Source organism: Harmonia axyridis, chromosome 1 (genome assembly GCF_914767665.1).
Source record: "Harmonia axyridis chromosome 1, icHarAxyr1.1, whole genome shotgun sequence".
In the NCBI taxonomy this organism is placed as follows: domain Eukaryota; kingdom Metazoa; phylum Arthropoda; class Insecta; order Coleoptera; family Coccinellidae; genus Harmonia; species Harmonia axyridis.
Window position 1 is genome coordinate 72,409,883 of NC_059501.1, and position 23,973 is coordinate 72,433,855.

General features: G+C 37.0%; 1 protein-coding gene across 1 annotated transcript; it reads right to left on the reverse strand.

Moving 5' to 3' along the window:
* Nucleotides 1-221: 221 nt before the first annotated feature.
* On the reverse strand, nt 222-22,362 carry LOC123676841. Its single transcript, XM_045613127.1, has 4 exons — nt 21,932-22,362; nt 13,232-13,440; nt 1,446-1,580; nt 222-1,327 (listed from the first exon to the last, which is right to left on the reverse strand). The coding sequence occupies exons 1-4, from the start codon at nt 22,194-22,196 to the stop codon at nt 986-988; spliced, it is 951 nt and encodes a 316-aa protein (XP_045469083.1). The 5' UTR covers nt 22,197-22,362; the 3' UTR covers nt 222-985.
* Nucleotides 22,363-23,973: the final 1,611 nt, after the last annotated feature.

The window sequence follows — 23,973 nt, forward strand, 5'->3', positions numbered from 1 at the left end:
CAGAGACAAAGATTTGAAGATATAGTGGATGTATGATAATCCTTTTCTAATTGGACTTTCACTTTTTGTGGAAGAGAAGAAAGGAAAACATTTTAGCTCCCATTTTGACTTTTATCATCCTTAGTTCAATTCTTTCTAATACATTGAGTCTGGTAAATAAGAATCCAAGGCTGATAAAATTTTTGAATTTGGTGATCAGGGAAAAAGAGAAAACAAAACAATTTATAACAAGAACATGTGCGGTTCAAATCTGAGAGGTCTCGGTTTCGAGTAAACAGAGGCCTTAGGCAAGAACGATCTCCCATCTTTGAACCGACCTGTATCGTTTATTTGCTTAAATTATGCATAGTTATCACAGTATTCCAATTTCAATAAAAATGGTCAATTGTCATAATTTTTCTTCTGAAAAACACTGGTAGCAGTAACAGACCTCAAAATGCAACGATTGAAATTGATCAACATCAACCATAAACGATTTTCATTAAAAATTCACAATAAACAACTCTTTCCTACTGCACTCAAGGTTTTCAACATCAATATACAATGTGAACATGTCGAGTAAAGTTCTCGAACAACAAACGTTTAGAATACGTCACAATCACAAGATAATTTTTTTTACAAATTCAACAATATTTATAAATTGTACAAAGTCAACATTTAATTACATTTATTCCTTCGGGTAAGTACATCAGGAATTTCAGTTCACTTACGCTGCCAAACTTTTCCTCAAACAAATCAAGCAAAATCAAATCGTCCTATCAATTCACCTCAGGTGAATCAACAATTAAGATTGTGTAAATTCGTAACTTAGTGCAAGAATCGTCTAAAATATATATGTACATATACAATCTTAAAATTAAATATAAATAATTAAGATTAAAATAAAATAGAAATAAATTAGAAATAAATATTTACATAAACTAAGTGGAGACATTTTTTCCATAATACTTGCTTGTTTGACCGTCGTTGGACGTAGGGGGAAGTCTTAAAGTTTGGATTTCACATGTTCGTAGCACTCTATGATATACTCCAATAATCTGAGATAGTCCCTGATGATAAGGTAGTGGCGAGTCATCATAGTGGTGTTGTCTCCGTTTTTGTCTTTCTCGTCGATAATCGTGCGTTCTACATCTTTATGTCTGGCTATGTTCAAAGTTTTAGTAGCTGTTTGAATTTCGCACAAGACACTGAGAACGTACAATTCGATGTTGTTCTTATAATCCTCAGATAAAGGACCATTCTTTTTTGTCTCGTCGATTATCATTTGATCAACTGCTACTGCTATTATTTGCAAATACTGATAGGTATCCTTAAGGAGGGGTTCGAGCTGTAACAAAAATAAACCCTGAAACCATCTTCATACACAAGGAAACAAAATATTATATAATTCTGTTCGGATCATTCGAGAATCAGCAGTGTGTAGTACTCGTATGCCTAATGCTTACCTGTAACTTTTCCAGTTCGTCATGACTGACAGGCACTCCAAGTTCTTTCGTGATCTTAGGGAACCATTTTAAAGAATCAATACTGCTTTGGTATTCATGAAGCTCCGCCCATTTGTTGCCGAATGCTTTCGTGGCCTGCAACAAGGAGAAAAAAATTAAATATCATAATATTACTAGGCCATCAGGACCAAGATTTGTACCATAAACCACAAAATGAGTATATCATTCGTTCAAGTTTATAGCATCGCCATCAGAGTAGTTAAAATTTACAACAGATAGATTCGAAATTCAAGAAGCAAAGAAGCAAGAATCAAAGAAGCGGAATTCGTCTACCGTTACGTTGTATGAATAAATCATATCTTGAATCTCATAAAAAGATCGTAAAAATTGGAATAGTGAAAATATTAATGTCTTCAGTTTCATTCAAGCTTGTCTCACTGAACCCACAAGATATGACTCTGTATCAAGACTTATGGTTTATATATCTCAACATCGAGCGATCAATCGTTATGATCTCAATTCCATTTGAATTGAAAAGGTGTTTTCGAACTTCCCTAAACTCTACGACACGTTAGATAGACACTTCTGCTAGAGGTATAGTTCTTTCAATCTTACTTGAACTGGTCCATAAAAATGCTTGTCCAGATGTTCGTTTGATATCATTCCGCAACCAAGGGCGCACGCTTTAGTTGAGTTGAAAATAGATGGCTGGAGCGGTAAGTGATAGTAAGTAAATAGATCGTAGATGTCATATAATTAGCTTAGGTATTTGTGAAGTTATTCTCGAATAAACATGTCAGCTTACGAGCCAAATTCTTGTCATTTGTGGGTGGTTTTAATTTTCTGCTTTGATATGAAGAAATCTGCGGCTGAGGCTAATTGAATGCCCTCAAATAACTATGGTGAGGCCACTAATAGTGAAAGAACGTGCCGAGAGTGGTTTCAACGCTTCAAGAACGGTGATTTTGACGTCGAAGACCAGCATGGCGGTGGAAGAGAGAAGGTTTTCGAAGATGCAGAATTGGAGGCATCAGTTGATTTAGACTCGTGTCTAACGCAACAAGAATTGACAGAATCATTAGGAATGACGCAACAAGCCATTTCAAAACGCCTGAAAGTCATTTGAATGATTCAGAAACAAGGAAATTGAGTACCGTACGAGTTGAAGCCGAAAGATAATGAACTAGCATTTGTTTGCTTGTGAACAGCTAGTTGCAAGGCAAAGACGAAAGGGATTCCGGCATCGCATTGTAACTGGAGACGAAAATTGAGTTCATTACTATAATCCCAAGCCCAGAAAATTATGAGGATATCCCGGCCATGCTTCCACGTCGACGCCTTAAACCGAATATTGACGGTTCCAAGGTCATGCTCAGTATTTGTTGGGACCAGCTCAGCGTAGTGTATTATGAGTTGTTAGAAAACCGACTGAAACAATCACAGGCGATCGTTATCGAACGCAATTAATGCTGAGCATTGAAAGACAAACTGCAGCAATACAACGGGACATGATAAAGTGATTTTACAGCATGATAATGCTCGATTGCATCTTGACCTGAGCATTGAAAGACAAACTGCAGCAATACAACGGGACATAATAAAGTGATTTTACAGCATGATAATGCTCGATTGCATCTTGCGAAAGTGGTCAAGACATACTTGGAAACGTTGAAATGGAAAGTCCTACCCCACCCGACGTATTCTCCAGAAGTATTGCTCCCTCGGACTATCACACGTTTCGATCAATAACACACGGCTTGGCTTACCAGCACGTCTGGTCTAATGAAGAAGTAAAAAATTGGACCGATTCGTGGATCGCTTCGAAAGATGAACAATTTTTTCAACGCGGGATTCGTATGCAGCCCGAAAGATGGGAGAAAGAAGTGGCCAGCAATGGACAATACTTTGAATCATAAATGTATAACCAGTTTTTCACAATAAAGCCTCGAAATTCGAAAAAAAAAACGGCGGAAGCAAAGTTAAGTACCATACAAACGAATTAGACCCGCTTCCGAACGTTCCCCTGGGGAACTCCAATACCGGAAAAATATCAACGTCAAATTCTCTCCGTGCCAGACGTTTCTCTAACTGATTTCACTTTGACGAACGTCAATAACACACACGTCCGAGTAAACATTTCAATTCTGCGGTTTCCTGGAACTCGGCCTGTACTAAAACGGCGGCTCATTAGCCGAATGTCTTAATTGCGCTGCCGAATCGCGGGTCGAGGGACCAGCCAGCGTTTCGCGGAAGCCGCTGCTGGCCGTCCGCGGGTTTCTGCCGCCCGACGGCAGCGCCCAGGCCGATGTCCCCGGCGGTTCGGGGAACTAGGCAACAAATCATCTGGATACGACTGTCGTAACCCTTGGATCTCGAACGGGCGGGTTATAGGGTCACGGGCCGTGATATAACACGTATGTTAATCGGCCCGTTCGACATCAGGAAGCGATAACGCGCGTTTATCTGGCGCCCTAGGGCGCTGGGACGCTTGAACGGGGTATAGGAAGGAGCTTGGAGGTGTTTCAACCTGAGCGCGGTGGGTCTTTTCATCGTTGGTTGGTTTTATTCGGTTGGTATTAGATTTGGAAGTTGAGATGGTGTAAAAATTTCAAACAGAACTTTGCTCAGACTTTGCAGGAAATAGCTTTTTAGTTTCAGAACTGACAACGTACTTTGAGAAATTTTTATTTTTACGTCAACAACCTTTCTTTTTTAACAACAAGGACTCTGAACAGAACTAATGGTTTCTATGAGACAAGAAAATGAGGCAATAGAGAAATAAATTTTCTACAGATGGAATTGAAAATTTCTTCCCGATGTTCTAAAATTATGACATCATGAGTCGGCTAGAGGCCGATTTGGATGCTGCTAATACGAAAATAACTCAATTCGAAATCAGTGTAAATTATTCGGTGTAAAACTTTTCTTCCGCCGTTTTGCAATAAATGGCTGTAGCGGTAAATGATAATTGAAATAAATAGATCGTAGATGTTACACAATGAGCTTTAGGTATTTGTAAACATAACGCCATTGAAATATTAGTTGATTTGAGTCTGCATCATAAAGTTATTCTCGATTAAACATGTCAGCTTACGGGCCGAATTCTCGTCATTTGCGGAAGGTTCCAATTTTCTGCTTCAATATGAATAAATTCGCGGCTGAGTCTCATCGAATACTCTCAAATACCTGTGGTGAGACCGCTATTAGTGAAATAACGTGTTGAGAGTGGTTTCAAATATTCAAGAACGGCGATTTTGACGTCGAAGACCAGAGTGGAAGAGAGAAGGTGCAGAATTGGAGGCATTACTTGATTAAACGCAACAAGAATTGGCAAGATCAACAAGAAATTTAAAAACGTCTGATAGTCATGGGAATTATTCAGAAACAAGGAAATTGGGTGCCGTACGAGTTGAAGCCGCGAGATTTTGAACGGCGTTTGTTTGCTTGTGAACAGCTACTTGTAAGGCAAATACGGAAGAGCATTGTGATTGGAGACGAAAAATGGTTTCATTACGATAATCCCAAGCGCATAAAATCATAGGGATATTCAGACCAGGCTTCCACGTCGACGGTCAAACATATTCACGGTTCCAAGGTCATGCTTAGTATTTGGTGGAACCAGCTTGACGTAGTGTATTACTGAAACAATCACAGGCGATCGTTTTCGAACGCAATTAATGCGTTTGAGTCGAGTATTGAAAGACAAACGGCCGCATTACAAAAAAAGAATATGAAAAAGTGATTTTACAGCCTGATGATGCTCGAAACCATGTTGCGAAAGTGGTCAAGACATACTTAGAAACATTGAGATCGAAAGTCCTCCAGTTCTTTACAATGAAGCCTCGAATTTCGTAAAATAACGGCGAAAGCAAAGCTGAACAACTATATATTATAAAAAAAAATCATTTTTATTTATGTCAAGACCTTAGGCCTTGTTTTCACTACCTCCAAAATTACTTACGACGTCTCCATAATAATACATTCAATTAAAAATAACGATAATACGAAAGGATAGTTGATCCTACAATTGTTTATGGTAATGCTAATGGTGAACTCATGAAATTGACATTCACTGAAACTCTCAGTAATAAGGTGAAAATTAACATATTCAAATCAAGGGACAAAATTATATCGCGCAAAATAAAAACTCTTTAAACATCACGAGCATCAAAAACTTGGCAAAACAGGCTCAATTTTCCAAAAAATAATTGAATCAAAAAAACAAACGGAACAAAAAAAAAGAAACAACGAAGGTACCAACGCTACGGGTGGAAGTACCTATACGATGTAGGAGCATGCTCCCATCGTCGTTGAACATGCTCAGGAAATGCGATAATCGAATTTCCGAAGGCGGTCCTGGTATGCCACTTCCTCTCATCGATTGTTGTCTATATCGACGATATAATCTCGACGGATGGTCTGAACTGAAGAAGAACCACGGTCAACTCATCAACGGACCAAGCAGGTACCACCGACCAGCGTTGTAATTTTATATGAATGCTGCGGTTTTCGTGATTTCTGATTATTATAGGTCTCCACGAATATGACTAGTTTATCCTTTAGAATTTGATACAACCCACTATGATTTTCAAAGGATCTATGCCGGATAGCCTCGGAAAGACTTTTCAACATTGACAAGAGATTAAAATTTATTATGATGGCTAAATACAAAGCGAAGAAACATTTGATGAAATTTAAATGGAATACTTATACTACTACAGTAAAATGGCTTAATAAGTTACATTACAATAGGAAAAACCAATGACGAATGAATAAACCTTTGCAGCGTATTAAATAATTGTTTTTAAGTCAACAATTTTTCCGACTATACTTTTTCTCTCTATTACATTTGCTCACAGGAAATTCTCGAATGGAACTTGTTCAATTAAACAGAATACAATGGTTTAACCCATAATCACTATTTCGAGTCTATCCTTTTGTGATTTGAAGATTTTTAGGTAAGTTTTGAAACTAAATCCGACGGTTGAGTTCGTTAATGTGTGTAAAATAGTTCCAATTGTTCCTGAACTTTTTGTATTCTGAATTGAAAGTTAGTACCTACTTAGTGGAAGAATTAAAAATCTAAAATCGTAAGCCAATTACGTAATACATTATAATACACATTACGTAATACATTTTGTGTATTTATAAATCCATTGGAGATCTGAGATGAAACAACAACAAGGATAAATTTCAAATGGGCAGACAAACAAGCTAACGAAAACACTTAAAATCATACGTCAATCTTATCTCAAATAAATAGATATTTGAATGGGAGTTTCTATGATTATGGATCGCATTCCATCAATATGCGTACTCTTTTGATTCCTAGAAAAATATAGACGTTAACTGAGGAAATTTCAAAGAATATATGAACTTTTTTATCGAAAGATTGCAAAATTGATTGAAAATATGGGAGGTACCAATGAAAAAAACTGATCACTTTGATGAATTCCAAAAAACCAAAACCAAAAAAAATCGTATGAGAAATCTCAAAATGCTCCGTAAATAAATCGTTTCAACTTTTTTCTGAATTATCTGTATTTCTCAAGATATCTAGTTGATATTTGACAAAGTTAATACAGTTCAAGACATAACACATGTCTATTTCCCGTGACAATATCCAGGGTAAGATCTCCTCTGGAAAAAAAATACTTTCCAATCCGGAATAATAGAATTGCCGAGAAATTTATTTCTCTAAAACTTTTTGAATGAAACAAAGATTCTACAATTTTTCTTAAAATTACCAATGGCGCATAATTTGTAAAACTTAAATACCGAAATACCCGAAAATGAAACGTTTGCGGACTAATGTTTATGAGATTTTGTACCTCCAATTCAGGAACACCTGTGAAATAGGATAATTTACAAGTCGGTCCACGGAATTGAAATTTTGCTTATTTTGTAATGATGTTTTGTGGGATTTTTAAAAATATTTTTAAAATACATCAGCGCCTTGTAGGGATAGCATATTATCAATTTTTTCGCGAAAAACGAAAAATTATCAAAATTACAATATTTTTTTCAATCGCAAATTAAAAAAAATTCATAAAATAAATACTACAATGTAGATTATTATCAGTAATTATGTGAAAATTCCATAAAAATATATCCAATTTCGTTTTGAACAGTCACGTGGCGCTGTTCCCTCTTGAATCCCGCCTCGAAGGCCCAAAAACGCGAAGGAAATACGAAAACCCGGACGCCCCCTTTGCCCAGTTGACCGACGCCGCTCATCTTTACATAAAACCGATTCAAATCGCTATCCGCGAGGATGACAGCGGCCCGCGGGCGTCAGGCAGTCTGTTCCGACTCCGCGAAGGTCGACGGAGTTCATCCATCGGGATCGTTAAATACGAAACTATCTCGCACACGTGACAGTCGCGTATCGCCGCTCCAGCTGCGTGGATCGAGGCGGCGGTGGAAATTCTCTCCGGATCGGGACGACTCCGCCACCGGATAAGGCGGCGGTTGTGTGACCGCCGCTTCGGGAATTTCCGCCCGTTGTTTCGAGAAATGGACTCTTCCGACCCGGCCGGGGACAATGGGTACTGCGTTTTGGTCGTTAAATTCGAGTTCTTCCGGGTAAACGGAAGCAGCTGCCGAAATCCCGATGATTCAGCGATCATCTGGCAACTGAAACAATTACTTTCCCCGTTTTTACACATAGATGGCGCTATCCTCTAAATACCCCTTGGTAGTCCCATACATTATTGAACTCACATACTCGCCGAATCAAAACAATCTAATGAATAATTTAGTGAAAATCGAATACAATTGATGATGGTGATATGATGCGATGTCAAAATGCAGATCGACCAACACAATTTTTATCTGTTTGGCTTGACATATGACAGTTATTACTAACGCATTTTGTTATTCCTTTTCATGAATTGTTGCTTCCCTAGTGTTTTCCAATAGGCATGATGCAATTTGAATTGGTTATAATGGCAATAATGTATACTACTTTTTGACATTTTTCATGTCAGTTGTGTTCAGTAGGTTATGCCATTTGATGATGGAAAAATAAACGCTTCAACAACTTTTAGAAATTGTTAAATTCTGTGAGAAATTTAAGAACATATGGATGACATTATTTAGTAAATCGACACACTATTTTTAGAGTTGTAGACAAATTCGAACACTTACTTAACACAAATGATATGAGAAATGTCAAAAAGCAATACACAGTGGTACCATTATAACAATTTTAAGTTAGTTCTGAAACGGCGTCAAAAAAGCAGATGAAAATAGGATTCAAAATAGATACGAAAAAGGTCTAATATAATTTGGGTTTAAGAGACGTTTATAGGTTCATCACGAGTACAATGACTTCAGTTCATCTTCAACGTTTTCAAGCGAGTACATAGTTCTTCTATACTCAAAACATCGATGATGAATTATGTCAAGAAAGTACCAGGACTTTTGTCGCTATAAGTTAAGTTAGTTCGTTCTTCATACTACGTTTTGTCGGTTCGTAAGATTTTCCACTCCTAATCGAATTTGGCGTCTCTAAATCTCCCACTCTGTCGATTCTTCTGCTTCGCGGACAAAACTCGAGACAGATAAACCTCTTATCACGACTATATCGGGTAACTCAAGTTTCCCATCGAAAATTCAAATGACCACTCCGTTCCATTTCACTCATTCCCACAATAAGAATATCTTGAACGGTCATTCAGCTTGTTCCAACTTCTGAATCCAAGGTTATCAAGACCTAAAGATCACCATTAATAACCTATAATTTGGTAGACTTCAGCAAGACGATATTCGTCTAATTCTCGAATTCGACATCGGAAGTTTGTTAACCTCTGTTTTGCGGGGAACTTACCGATTGTTCCCAGCGTTTTGTCAGTCGAATTGAAGGGGAAATCGAAGGGTGCCATATCAGGGCAATACGGTGTTTAGTTTAGGTTATAGCGGAACAAAACCTATCGATTTATTTGCGAAATTTAAGACATTTTTTCTGTTCAGATAAACAAACTGAAATATCCATCTGGAGGATAAAATATGTTTGTATGTACATGACACAAACTAAAACTGAAACATGAAACAAAGTAAACAAACTGATAAACTACACGATACAACTGCAGGCTAGTTAGTAGAAAGGTCATTTAGGCGATAATAACTTCGGCATTTCGTGAGTTTTAGACAGATTATAAATCGGTTAAATTAGGTCCAAATCCGTGAAAAGCTTTTGGAAAAATTTGTTTGAATTTGTTGATTTGAATCTATGCGGTCTTTACTAATTGAGAGTAATAGAAGGATGAAGAATGGAAAACAATCATAACTTAGACCCTTTTGATCGTATGGTGTCGTAGCTTGAGCTCAGGGGTGACTACTCAAAATCATAGAGTAATAAATTAAGATAGAGGGAATATACGCAATTTTTACATGTCCCCAACATGGCTAGATTACGTTGTCGGATTGTGATATATTTTCAAATCCACAATTTTACTATATCATTATGAATGTATATTTTATCGAATGAAATATATTTATTTGAGTGATTCCCGATTAAATATGCAAGTTAGACTATATGGAATCCGATATTTTTCCTAATTGTCGAATTTATAATGAGCAGAATATTTATTATTTTCTGTATCTACCTGCTGCTCTCTAAGGTTTGGCAACTTTTGCTCTCCTATTGTCATCGGTTGTTTCACGTCGTTTGGCGCGCTTGAAGTTTGTTTTCTACATTTCTGATATATTTAGATATTTATTTCAATACTAGCGGACCCGACAGACGTTGTCCTGTACACACGTCTTTAATTTCATACTTTTTTTAATGAGCTGAAACAATCTGGACCGCTTTGATGAAAATTATTATTGAAAAGTTATTACTTTGTTAAATAAATAACAGCATCGTTAATGAAAACTTTAACTCATTTTAATGAAAGGTGAAAAAGCTTGCACTCAAAACATTTTATAACATATATATTTATTTTTTTTTAATTTACAAAAACTTAATTTATCGTAATGCCATTGGATGTACAATATTTTTAGTTAGTCCATGAGGAGTATAAACAAACAAACTCGATGGTTTTCCAACTCTGGAACACGCAACGTACAATTGGCCGTGAGAAAAACACGGATTTTCTATGTCTAAGCCACAAAATGTCATCGTTTGACATTCCAAAATCAACAACTCCTTATAAATAAGAAATTAATTGAAAAAACATTTTCCAGTAGACCAAACTGTAAATCTAAACCATTCTCGAATCTCCACGAACACACACAAAAAATTTCATCAAAATTGGTCCAGACGTTTAGGAGGAGTTCAGTCACATACACACGCACACAAGAAATATATATATTAAGATATTTTGAGTTAATATGAAAAGTTGATTCATTATGGGACATAAAAAGTGCGTTCTTGGTGGAGAAACTCGTGAATTGAGTGCAATATCGTATCACTGATATGTTTTCATTTGTGCGCGCTTCCTGTTAAATTTGATGGTTCATGTTGGGGACAAAATTTGCTTACTGAAAATGACATATGCTCTCTATCTATGTTCATTACTCTTAGCTCAAAATTCATTATTTATACGTTTTAGGGCCGATGTTGCCGAATTCCCATTCCGATGAAAATACGCAAGGAAATCGAGGCAGGCGTTTCCACTGCAGACATCGCGATCTTGCGTGGCCAGACGTGCGATGTCCAAGAATTCCCGGATGTGACGAAGAACTGCCATCTAAGACCGATATCCGATAAAAGGGGACGAAAGATGGCACCGGAGGCGCGCGCGAGACGAAGAACAAAAATATGATAGTGTGTATAATCATCGACCATCGATCGGGAATACTAATCACTTTCTTCTCTCTATGTTAATGGGGTGGGAGGGAGAGGTCCGATGGCGGGAAGAGAGAGACGCAAGCGGCGTTAATGAATGAACGGACGAACGGAAGAACTATAAAACTGGCAGGAAATCGTGAATTGAAGGAATACTTTTATGTCTTGGCGCGTCTGGGATCGGAATTTCCGCGGAGGGAGGCTTGTCGGACGGCCCCCGTACAATGGTCGGCCTGGGGAGGTTGTGTACGAGGGCAGGTCGAAAAGTTTTCGTCAAGTCGAAAGGTATCTCCGAAATTATTATTAAAAAATTGTGAATATTCTTACTTGCGAAACAACATCAATAGAGAACGAAAAAAAGACTCCAAACAAGAAAAATTTTGAAAAATTATCAACTGGATTAGCAAAGGAAACAGTATTTGTTAAATTAAGTAGGAATGTTCCAATTTATTGGAATAGTAATTTACGTAACAAGTCCGGAAAATAGGGTTTTTTTGGACGAATAGACCAAATTCCAGGACGAGCGTAAGCGAGTCCTGGAAGTCTGTGATTCCAAAAAAACCATTTTCGGGCGTGTTGCGTACAATATTTTTTCGGCAACCATTTAAAATAACACTATCGCTGCTGCTTTCCATATTTTATTGCGATTGCGATAAAAAAACATGCAAATTTTTGACAACTAATTTCATATGAACTGTCAGCCTTTATATCGGTTGCTATGGATTCTATGATTCTTTTCCGGCCTAGTCCGGGAAGTACGTACTTTCCGGACTAGGCCGGGAAATGCTACTTTCTCAGAGAAAAAGCTTCCAGGAAGTGAGCACTTCCCGGACGGTTGCCGAAAAAAGTAATTTAAAAATTGAAATTTCATGTAACGATCGAAACTTCCCAAAGTTCAGATAGAGCTTCACGGTGGGTTTTATATTTTTGATAGATTTCCAAAATGACAGACTTGAAACTAGGAGATCGTTTGAATAATCAACGATATATGGCTTATTCAGTAACAAATTTTATTGGAAAAACTTTCCAGAGTTTCTAACGCACTAATAGGACTTCTTTCATTCAATGAATTCAATATGTATTTTTCACATCGTCCAAAACCATAATTGTTGAAATTTTAGGAGGTATACCACACCCAATGAGAAAAGTTTTTCAAATATATATTCATTTTCATGAGAAGCAAATTAGAAGATCATGCCAGAAGCATGCTGTTTTTACATTTTCAAATTCGAAAGTTTCACTTTGTAATTTGAAATAGTAAGTTAGAAAGTATTGTCAACTTTTCACTAAAACACCGAAAGACAAAAGTGGACCTCTTTCAAAATGATACACTTTAAAATTTTTCAAAATTTTTACGTATTTAGTTCTGAATAAAAAAATTTTTGACCAGAAGTTCCGTTTGGTGAAAATTCGATGAATTTTCTTTACACACATCTGATCTTTTTCGACAAATTCAGCATTCCATTGAACATTAAATTTCCTTCACGATGCAGAATTTAAAACACAATCTTCATTCGATGTTTCATCCATCGGTCAAAATCGAAAAAAAAAATTGAGATTAAACGAACTGAACAATTCCCGTTACTATCTTGACATTAATGACATCTATGACATAATGGTAGTCAATCAAAAGGGATCATACAGAGTGGAGAAAAATATTCCTTCTTCGAAATCGAATTTTATGTAAAACGTTCCTGTATATATATCCTGTGAGATGAGCACCGTCGATAGCAGCTTCCGCCGTTACTGCTATCCCATCGATCAATTATTCTGGTCCGATTTTCGTTCTTAGAAATCGCTATTTTCAAATGATTCCCCGTTTAGCCTTGACTACAGATACGTTAGTCATAGCGTACAATGCTGTGTAATAAACTGCGCTATCCTAACAATGGCAAATCATTCGTTAATCACTCGACAGCTATTTTACGATACGATGGAAGTACGAATGATATATCGAATTTGTCGTAAACAACATGAAAGAAAGAGTACTCACAAACTTGTCTCTGAAAGCCTCAATCTTCACCAAAGACCTCTTGCTCTGGTCGATGATGGTTTGAAGAAGCTCCAATTGGCCAGATTTTGAACTGCTTTCCGAGTGTCCACATGGCATCATCCACTTCTCCATTTTTACTGGTGCTGATAAAGTCTTTGGAAATACGAATAGGCTGAGGTAGAAACACAGTATGAGCGTTCGATGAAGTCCTGCAAAGAAAAGGAGTTGTTAATGCCTTTGGAAATCGAGAAATTGTGAAATAATAACGATAAAAAAATAATGATTTAAGACAACAATAAGAAAATGAGAAAACTAATAATACAGGAAAGGCGTTGCTAAAGAATCTACAACCGTTGCGATCATCCTGAGGCTGCAAATGATTTAGCGATAGTCGGCGGAATTAGTGTACCTTTATAGTACAGCGTCTTATAACAAATAACTATTATGCAGAAAACGTCTGAATCTCCATCATTTCACTGAAGATTTTTGTATTATTTTTAATAAAAATAAGAGGTTATCTCCATTTGAATGACATAAAACCCTAATTATTGTCTGCTTTGCACAAATGGCTATTTCCTGGTTGATAATAGTTGTTACATGATTTGTTTTTTTGATTCTGCATAAAATTACACTTCCACAAGATACTGTCAACCACTTGGTTTGGTTATTCCAATGCAAAGACGTGTCAACATGTTATTGAAACACGAAAGAGATTGTGCCGACTACCAAAGTACAAACACTTATTTTGATGCTATAAATCTTATAAACAGTTGTACAAACTCATGTAAATATTTATCCCCGCTCACGAAAAATACTCGTGATCCAAGAAACAAACATACTGATTTGAGAAAAAAAAAATTCTGACTGACAAGTGTTCGTGTGCATATAAAACCGAGGTTAATTCCTTCTGCCACTTTTGGCACCTCACGGCCGCAGAGTCTCAATCACACCGAGAGAGTCATACCAAACCAGAAAAACGGCGGACGTCTCCTTATCTATGCCCGGCCATCAGGCCGACCAGAACCGTAATAGCGCGATAAAAATTTCAAACTACTGACCAAGGCCCGCCTTATTTGTCCGAGCTAGTCCAGGGGTCAGGCGAGTCGCAGTTTTCTCACGATTGGGCGCCGCGGAGACCGTCGTGTGTCCACAATGTTGTGTGCATAACGCACGTCGTCAGATTCGCCGACAAACGACGTTACCACCAGTTTGGTCCTGTTTGTTTTCCTCTTTAGCAGACGATATGAGACTTCCCGAGCGAGGTCGTACTTTTTATGACGGTGCTGCCAGCAACGGGGTCCCACGAGCAGTACCGGTGGTATTTCTGGAATTTCGAATCGTTTTCCAGCTATTTCGTCTGTGAAATATGTGAGAACCTGATAGAGAACGAGCGACAGCAATAGAAAGACGTTCTTCTTCTTCTTTCGAAGCGTGCTTGCATTATCTACACCAAACGTACTAAAACAAAGAGCCATATGTTACTCAATACTGAGATTGGATATGCCGGCATCTGAACGCTTGGGATAATCGGAGTATTATTCTATTATTCTCTAATTAGACAGCGTTTTATATCTTGCACCTGACGGCTAGCTAACACGTGGTTCCTACACGAGCTGCTACTAGCCCTATAGCTTGGATAACGAACAATATATCCAAGAATTGAACCTTGGTACCGCGCTATCTATATTCAATGTTGCTTTGTTCTGTTTCGAAACGAAGATTGTCCTGTATCTTATCCGTTACTACGAGAGTAGCGGTAGGATTTTTTTTTTAGCAAGATGAGAAATGAAACTGTGGAGTTTATGTAATATAGCCTATTATTCATGATTATCTTTTGACATTGTCCCATTTCCATGGGAAACTTATCGGTATCTTATCCGTTACTACGAGAGTTGCGGTAGGACTTTTTTTGCCAAGATATAAAATGGAATTGTGGAGTTTATGTAATTTTGAGTATCTTTTTGCATTGTCCCATTTCAAAAGGAAATTTATCGGTATCTTATCCGTTACTATAGGAACTTTATGTAATTTCACTTAAGATTTGTGAGTATCACTTCACTATTGCGTTGTTCCAATTTAAAAGAAGATTGCTTGATATCTTATGGGTTGCTATGAGAATAAAGCAATGATTGTTTGAACCAAATGGGAGATGAAACTACGAAGTTTACATAATTTCGCTTTTGATTTAAAGGTATCATTATTCCTCTTTTTTAGTTCGAATCGAGGATTGCTTGATATTTTATCCGTTACAAGGAGAGTTAAGAAAAATTGTTTAGGTGATATTAGAATTGTATTTGTGAAGTTTATTAAATTTCGCTTTTGAATTGAGGGTGTCATTATTGTGTTGTTCAATTTCAAACGAAGATTGCTTGGTACCTTATCCGTTACTAGGAATGCAATGCTTGGACCACAGGATAAATGAAATTGTAAAATTTTCATTATTTCGCTTATGATTTGAGAGTATCTTGATACCTTCTTTCCATTTTAAATCAAGGATTGCTTGGTATTTTATCCGTTACAAAGAGAGTGAAAGTGAATATTGTTTTGGCGAACTTTGAATTGTATTAGTCTCGGTATTGGTGAAGTTTGCATAATTTCGCTTATGTCTTGAAGGTATCATTATTGTGTTGTTCAATTCCAAAAGAAAATTACTCGGTATATTATCCGTTACCTCGAGATTTAAAAAAATATTGTTTTAGCGAAATGTCTATTCTTTATGTGAAGTTTACATAATTTCGCTTATGACTATCATTATTGTGTTGTCCAATTTTGTTGGTATCTTATCCGTTACTATACGAGGGTTAAAAAGGTGAAATGAGAAATGAAAATATGAAGTTTATGTCATTTCGCTTATGATTTAAGAAATTCATTGCGGAAGTTATAAGTTTACTTGTTGCGACTGATGCAATGATGAATCACTACGATTGGAAATGATCGATATCGGAGGTAATAGAGATGAATCCTTGACATTCTTCCGGGAATTCTCGATTCCTTCCAAAACAATGATTAAACATATATGTATTCCATCAAAACACTGAGGTTCATCATAATATAGTAAACACCGTTTCCTACAACATCTGTGCCTCCGATAAGAATGTTTTGATGAAAGTGAACTGTAGCTTCATTCAGATCAGTAAACACAACACCGTGAATGTACAATCGGAACATCGATCCTACTTCGTATAAATCCAGGGGGTCAAAGGTATCAATCGGCAAATATTTTTCAATGAGGTTCGTTTGAACGATCAACAAGTTAATATTTATTTTGCCATTACTACTCATTTCCTTTGTGTTATCGAATATGTGTTAAAAGGTGAATCCCCATGTTTTCGTACGTTGTTTTCGATTGTTAACAAACAGTTTTTATTAGTTGGTCGAGAAAATTGAGTGCTTTACGATCGTAAAAATTGTTGAGGCAGGAGCCGCAAATGAATTTATTCATTGGGTATTATGGGCAAGAGGATAATTGAGTTTAATATTTCTATATTTAAAAGGGGATCTACTTTTTTGTAGGAAAGATTTAATAATTTATGGCACTATTTGTTAATACTCAATTTTCCATAATTTCCAATAACGGTTATTTCCAGAGTTGACGCGATCATTTATGATTTACACTTATAGCCTTCATCAACTAACGGGTAATTTTTCAGCTGCATGAGAAGTTTCGATGGTTGCAATTCGTGCAGTTATTTATTGTTAAACAAATGTTCGTACCGAAGACAATATTATTGATGAAGCGCGAAATGTTGGAAAAAACTCCGAAATGTCAATACGTCGCCGTTCTCAACTTGTTGGCCTTTGCCTTCTATTACGTGGAAAATTCCACGTAAGAATCTTACGTGTCTCTAAAATTCAGCTCGTGAAAGAGTTGAAGCCAAATGACCATCGCGTAAGTCTCATATTTGCTGATTGGGATTATTTTGAAACTGGACGAAGATGAGCATTTTTACTGAGGAATTGTCTTTGGTGGTGAAGCTCATTTCTGGTTGAATGGCTCCATCAATAAGCAAAATTGCTGTATATGCTACAAAGACAATCCTAAAGCTATTAACAAATCACCATAACATACATTGAAATTGTCTGTTTGGTGCAGTTTACACGCTAGCGGCATCATCGGTCCTTATGTCTTTAAGAATGAGGAAGAAGCTGTAATTACGGCAAAAGGCGAGCGCTTGCGAGCCATGCTGACTGATTTCCTGTTCTCAAAAATTAATCAGCTAAATATCGACGACATATGGTTCCAACAAGACGATGCAAATTGCTATACAGTTAATCAATTGCAAGATCGCTTTAGTGACAACTTAATTTCAATAAGTGGTCCTGTTAACTGACCCCCTCGTTCGCGGGACTTGACGCCACTCGATTAATTTTTATGGGGATTATGTTAAGTGATTGGTTTATGATGTAGACAAACCAGCAATTCTTGAAGCATTAGAGGCTTATATTCAAGCCACGCTATTGATGACATACGGCCAGATGTATTGAAAAATGTGGTAAAAATTGGACTGGTCGAATGGACTATGTAACTCGTAGCCGAGGTGAACATATTCCAGAAATCATATTTAACAATAAATGACATGAATTTCTCTACCAGATTATAATAAGAAAAAATCAATTCCTACAATAATTTTGCCTTGTATTATCATTTAAACTACTCGAGCACTTAAAAAACACCCATTTAAATCCTATTCAGAGTAGCTGCCCCAAATTTCGATGGCTTCTGATGGATTTTGTTTTTTTGGAGTTCGAGTTGGGCTTTCCCGGCGAAGTACAGGCGGTAGCGCCACCTGACCGCGTAATTCCGAAACGCGCGAGCCGGATCGAGTCAACAATCGTTTAAATCAGGCCGAGAACGTCCGATGCGATTGATTTTTTTTCTACGCGGAACACACACACACACTGCGAGAGGCCGCTGCATAGAATAAATCTATCGGGCATCGGCGCATCAAACCGTACGGATTCTTAACCGCCCATAATTCCTCAAAAATGTGGTTAAACGTCACATCAAGAGCAAATGTCCCAGCAATTAGCGGCCATTATCGGTGCCGATGACGGATCTCAGCGGTCCATTCCTCGAGATTAAGCCGGGACAATGACGGCGATAAATAGAAGACGACGATGGAGTAACTCACTATTATTTCAGTTTAGTCACCAGCTAGGATGTTACACCTGGGTGACCTGGCCGTCGAGGTTCGACAGCTTCCTCGATAAAAAAAAAGTTGCAGAGTTTATCTATTGCGACACAGATGGGGATTGATGAACTTGACGGGCGTTTACTGTGATGGTGCTAACGCGATATATTGGTACTGCAAGAAGTCGGACGGCGTTTGCGGTGTTTTGCCTCACGTTTATTGTTATTATCTTTTATTCTTAAGTGGTAACTGAGCGACGTGTAGTTTTCTGACATTGCGTTTTTTAGCTGATGAAGCTTTGGAGTCATTTTAGAAAAGAAATGGAATCCTTAAAATTTAAAATTAACTATGTAAAAACTTCTGAAAATTATACCAGGTGGCAAACCACAAACGCGGATCTCATTTTAAATAAATGAATGTAAATGAAGATATTTTAAAAATCTTTTTTTGTAATTTATATAGAATAATCCGAAGCTCGATTTAAAATTATTTCAATATATATAGAGTGTTCGAAAATAAAGATATAGACCAAAGTCACACTTTTTTAATGTAATACCGTGTATGCATAATTATCCAAAAATGGAATGGCAAGCTCATATAATGATGAGTTTTTTCGGATTACTTTATACCTTACAAGAACCACTTACGAGAAAATGGCGAAAGATTAAAAATTTTGAATTTTTTTTAATTGGTAATTAATGAAGAAAACAGTTACGCCGCCGATACAGACAACCTTTTTTTTCTGAATTATATATAGTAATTATAATTTCTAATATTCAAACAACTGAATCTATAAGATTTAATGATTTCACTTACAATCCAAGAAACATTCAGAATTTTGAAACAACATTAGAAGCGTTACTTCAATATCAATATCATCAATATTAATTGGCACACAATTTGTCGAAAAATCTGCTACACAGCGATGTTTATGTTCTATCAAGTTCAAAATATGTGATGTAATTAATGAGTGACGCATATTTTCCTTCCAAAATTGTTATAATTTCCCCATTGTTACCCATGTTACCTCACAAAAAAAAAGGATGTAGATATTTTCATTTATCACCTTTATTCTTCTTCTTTTAATTTCGATTTAATTCTGTTTGTTTTTTTCTTTCCATGAAAATAATTCTTCCAGACAAGAGATTATACAGGAGGTGATTCTACATTAAAAAAAAAGAAGTTTGCTGTATAATTTTAGTCCGCAAATACATACATCGTATTCCGAAAACCGGGGTTTTAAAGTTTTTCTCAAAAAATGACTATTTATTCATTGCTCTGAAAGTGGTCGAGATATTTTTTTGGAAGGATCGCAGTTTTTAAATGCAAAATAATGAAACATCTTAACGCTTTTTGTCATCTCTTCAATAAATTTGATCTATTTTTAGATAAGTAGATCTCGATAATGTATTAAGCTAAGAATTTGGAATTATTTTAATTTTTGAATAAAAACGGCATCCCATACCAAAAAAAGGGATGAGAGGTTTTTGTCGCAAACTGAACGAGCAATTGAAAAATAATTTTTATTTTGAAATATCTCAGTAGCGTACCATTTTTTAATGTCAAAAAATTTAGAGAATTTAAAATACAGTTTTCAATCGACAAATTCGAATCGTAATCTCCTCTTATACACAAGAATAATCCGTCAATCGACGGATCAATCAACACAGATCAAATTTGGTCGTCCGTAAACTCGACGCGATCGATTTCTCGGAAAATCTCGCAGCGCGAACCGTTACAATTTCGCGCCGAGGAATTCGAAACGCGTCCATCTCGCCGTTGACTCAGCCGACTTTCCAATGCATCATTTATTCAACGCAGAGAGACGCCCGCCCGTCCGAGCCGTGAATCACCGCGACCCAGATGCGCCCGCGGGCGTCCTTCAACCCGCCCGCCCGAAAAAACGGCGCGTTTCGCGGTAAAACGGGCGACTTACCGAGAAACGGGACGCGTGCGAGGTTCCGCGTAACGCCCACGCGACGGCCGCGTACCGGGGGTAACGTAGAGTAAGGTCGGTAACAACGCGTCGATAAATTAATCGCGTATCAAGGTCGAGCGATTGCGGGGGAGGAATTACGCAAGAAGATAGGGGAAAAATCCAATTTTGCGTAATGCTTCACATAGGTGACACTTATGACCTCCGATGCAAATTTCAGAATTTCGATGTTTCTCTCGGGAAAAATTATTTTTGGATGATTGGGTATCGTATAGTTAGAAAATCGGATGGTACTTAATACATTTGCATTTCCGAAGGGAAAAATTGAAAAAAAAATACATGATTACGTCAAATTTGAATGAATGAAAAAATGGAAGAATGGGACGATTACGACACTATTTCGTTTAGATTTTGAGAAATATTGTGTGAAATAGAATCCACATGGTTCCTATAAATAATTCTATACTATTCACGTCCATGTTTAAAAATTGAGCAATTTATCACAGGAATTTGGACAGAAATAATAAATAATCAACTATGATTTTACCAATACAATTAATAAAATATATATTTAAAATAGTTAGCCAAAGTTAAAAACAAACAAACGGTTTCGACGTAGGTATGTCAGCCAATAGATTGGCTGACATACGTCGAAAGTACTGACTTATGAAATGAAAAAAAAAATTAACTTTCTTCCTGGTAGATTATTATTTAAGGAAATTATGTGAAAACCCCATAGAAATCGATGATTTTTTGAAAATATCTTTAATTTCGTTTTGATCTGAGCGACGTGAAATAAAATATAGCAGAAATAGCTATACTTTTTCTGTTATTCATAATAATCTAAATATGAATTTCCATCAAGTAAAGAGAAAAAAAATTGATCCTAATAATGCTTCATTGAAAACATTGTGAAGAATTTTGGATGTTTATATCTGCACAGATATAAAAAAAAATTTTAAAAACTGTGAAATATGTAATAAAAAAATCAAAACATGATCGATGAGCTATCACGAGATTTCATTCAACTGTAAACGTGAACACATGACGTTCTGAACATATTTATATGTCGCGATCGGATATTCATATTGATGTCATAGATGTCTCTCTCATCGTTTTAATTTCATTAATTCGTAACTATTAGATATAAAACACGATCCAAAAATCAAACCGTTTATCCGAGATCTGTTGATTCCCGGATATATAGGGTTTCGACCTCACACTGCAAGTCTCAACAAGTTCAGAGATTTTCGACCTCCAAACCCGACATCTTTCACGAGATTAGAAATCGACATATATTATTAGGTATCATAGTGTTTCATAATACGTTCCTTAAAACAATATTGACTTAAATTAAGCAATTAAAAGGATTTGTCCCCTGAATCGTGAAATACTGCCAACAATTCCACAAAACATTTTCGACGGAATGCAATTTTCAAGGAACTGTCCAACTGGGCGCATCCCCGAAAACCGGGGTGCTGATCAACTGGTCAAGGTGAAATTTCCCGAAAACCGTCGTCGAGAAAAAGGGGGTGAACGGCGTACGGGAGAGACGAACGTGCGAACAAGGTTCCCCGATTGGCCACCTGTTGCATCCTCGCCCCGCCCTCCCACGTTGCTTGTTGTACTTACTCGACAAGGTGACCCAGAAATGGCTGTGCTGCTTCTCCCTAATCCTGAAGGTGGATGGACTCGTCCTTCCAGGAATCGGCGTCCTGTTGCGATGACTAACCTCGCCGGCAACTTCGGGGTTACGTAACCCTTTCGTTTGCGTGTCTTCGCCGCAGCAGGAGCAGGATGGTGTGTTCTTCTGTCTTTCGTTCTTCTCCCTCAAGACAGGCTTCGCAGTTCTCTGGTCCCTATCCAGCATGCCCGCGACGTGAAACGAAAACTCCATGTCTTCCGCTGTTGTTGTCACTGACACTCCACTGTGTACACAGAACGCGTGCGAATTATCTGTGGTGCGATGGCCTCGGCCGTTTAAGAAAACAGTAAGTAAACGACTCTCGTGTGTATCTGTCAAAGACTGCGACGTCTCGCACTCTCACCTCGTGGCTCAGTTTGTGTTATGATCAGAGAACGTAAAGTGCCAATGTATTTATCCAGGAGGGGTGTGCCCATCGCGCTAGGCCCCTCCCCCTTTCATTCATACCTTACTAGGATCTCCCCCTCCACCGGCGACTGACCCACAGTCAGAGTGACGGCGGCGGCATACACTGATTTCAGGCGAATACCGGAGGAATCTCCCAATAACGTCTTCTGCTTACCACGAATTTTAGGAGCCCGAGGGTCCATGGTCCGAGAGGAAGGTGTACAAGCGGGGGGCAGGTCCGTACTTCTCGACGGCCAGTCTTCCCGGTAGCACTTGCACAATCGGTTCATTCATAAAAATCATCAGACGATTGCAAGTTGGTATTTCGGTGTCAAGGCGACAGACTAACCGATATATGCGAAGTTTTCGGGAAATCTCGTAATGAGTAACGAGAAGATAGTGGAAATTGGAAATGATGACGGTCTTCTGTTCAAAGTTCATATTGTCCCTAAAATTCGCCGAAAAATATAGGTGTCTCCAAATAGTGATAATTTCGTATCTTTCATATCCTCTACACGTCGATTTTATAATCGCCATATCATTTGATACTGTAAATCAATTATACGAGTGGAGTGTGTGGTTACCTTAATCTGAAATTTAAATTAAAAAAAAATTGGATTTAGATTCTGATCTATTGAAAATATAATTTATTGACATTAAAATTAATTGCACAATTACAAAGTGAATTAATTATAATGTGAAGCTTAACGTGAAAGATTCATAAGGAAATTTGAAAAAATAAAAATCAAGGGCTTTTAAGACGAAAGTAAAGTCGTTTGGTGAAACTTCTCACTTAGATTTGACAGCTTTTTAAATAAATTGAGTTGCATAAAAAATATTCTGATTTTAGAATGTGCGGTCACTTTGTAAATTCTCAAATTTCTTTTCCACCTTTTCGAATAAAAAAATGAATAAGTCCTAGCTTTGATCAACGCACATTGTTGTGGTACAGCGCAATTACAGTACCTACAATTGTGCAAATTTGAAAATGAGCATTTTACTCTGCACTTTTTAATTCTGAATGATTTTCTTGCAAAATGATTTATTCGAAAAGTACACTATTCAAAGTAGTTTTGTGTAAATGCTCCAGAAAAGAGACAAAGAATGAATTTGAAAAATTCAAAATTAATCAAAAGAAATTAATTAATATATTCACTTTTTTTCAACTGTATATTCATAATCAGTTTGGAATTAAATAATATTCGCTGATCTTGAGAAGAAAAAATTATAATTGAGACTTGTAAATTCGAATACTCCATCAGGATTAAATATTACAGAAAAAGTCTGACAGCCTTTATGTCCGTGTTCTTATTTTCGTATTGTGTAAAGTGATCTGTGATGTTCAGGATAAAACGTGAATTTTACTCGATTATAGCAAAGTAGAAACTTCTAGGTCGAAGAAAACGATATATCATGTCAAATATTCTTGTTATTTTGTGTGAATATGCTGAAATGTCGATAGAAATGAATTATTTGTTTGAAAAAACTACTAAATTTAAATACATTACGACTTATACGAGTGCCAATTATCACTTCAACATTTTATGGGACAAATTCCAAAATTAAAATATTTGAATGAATC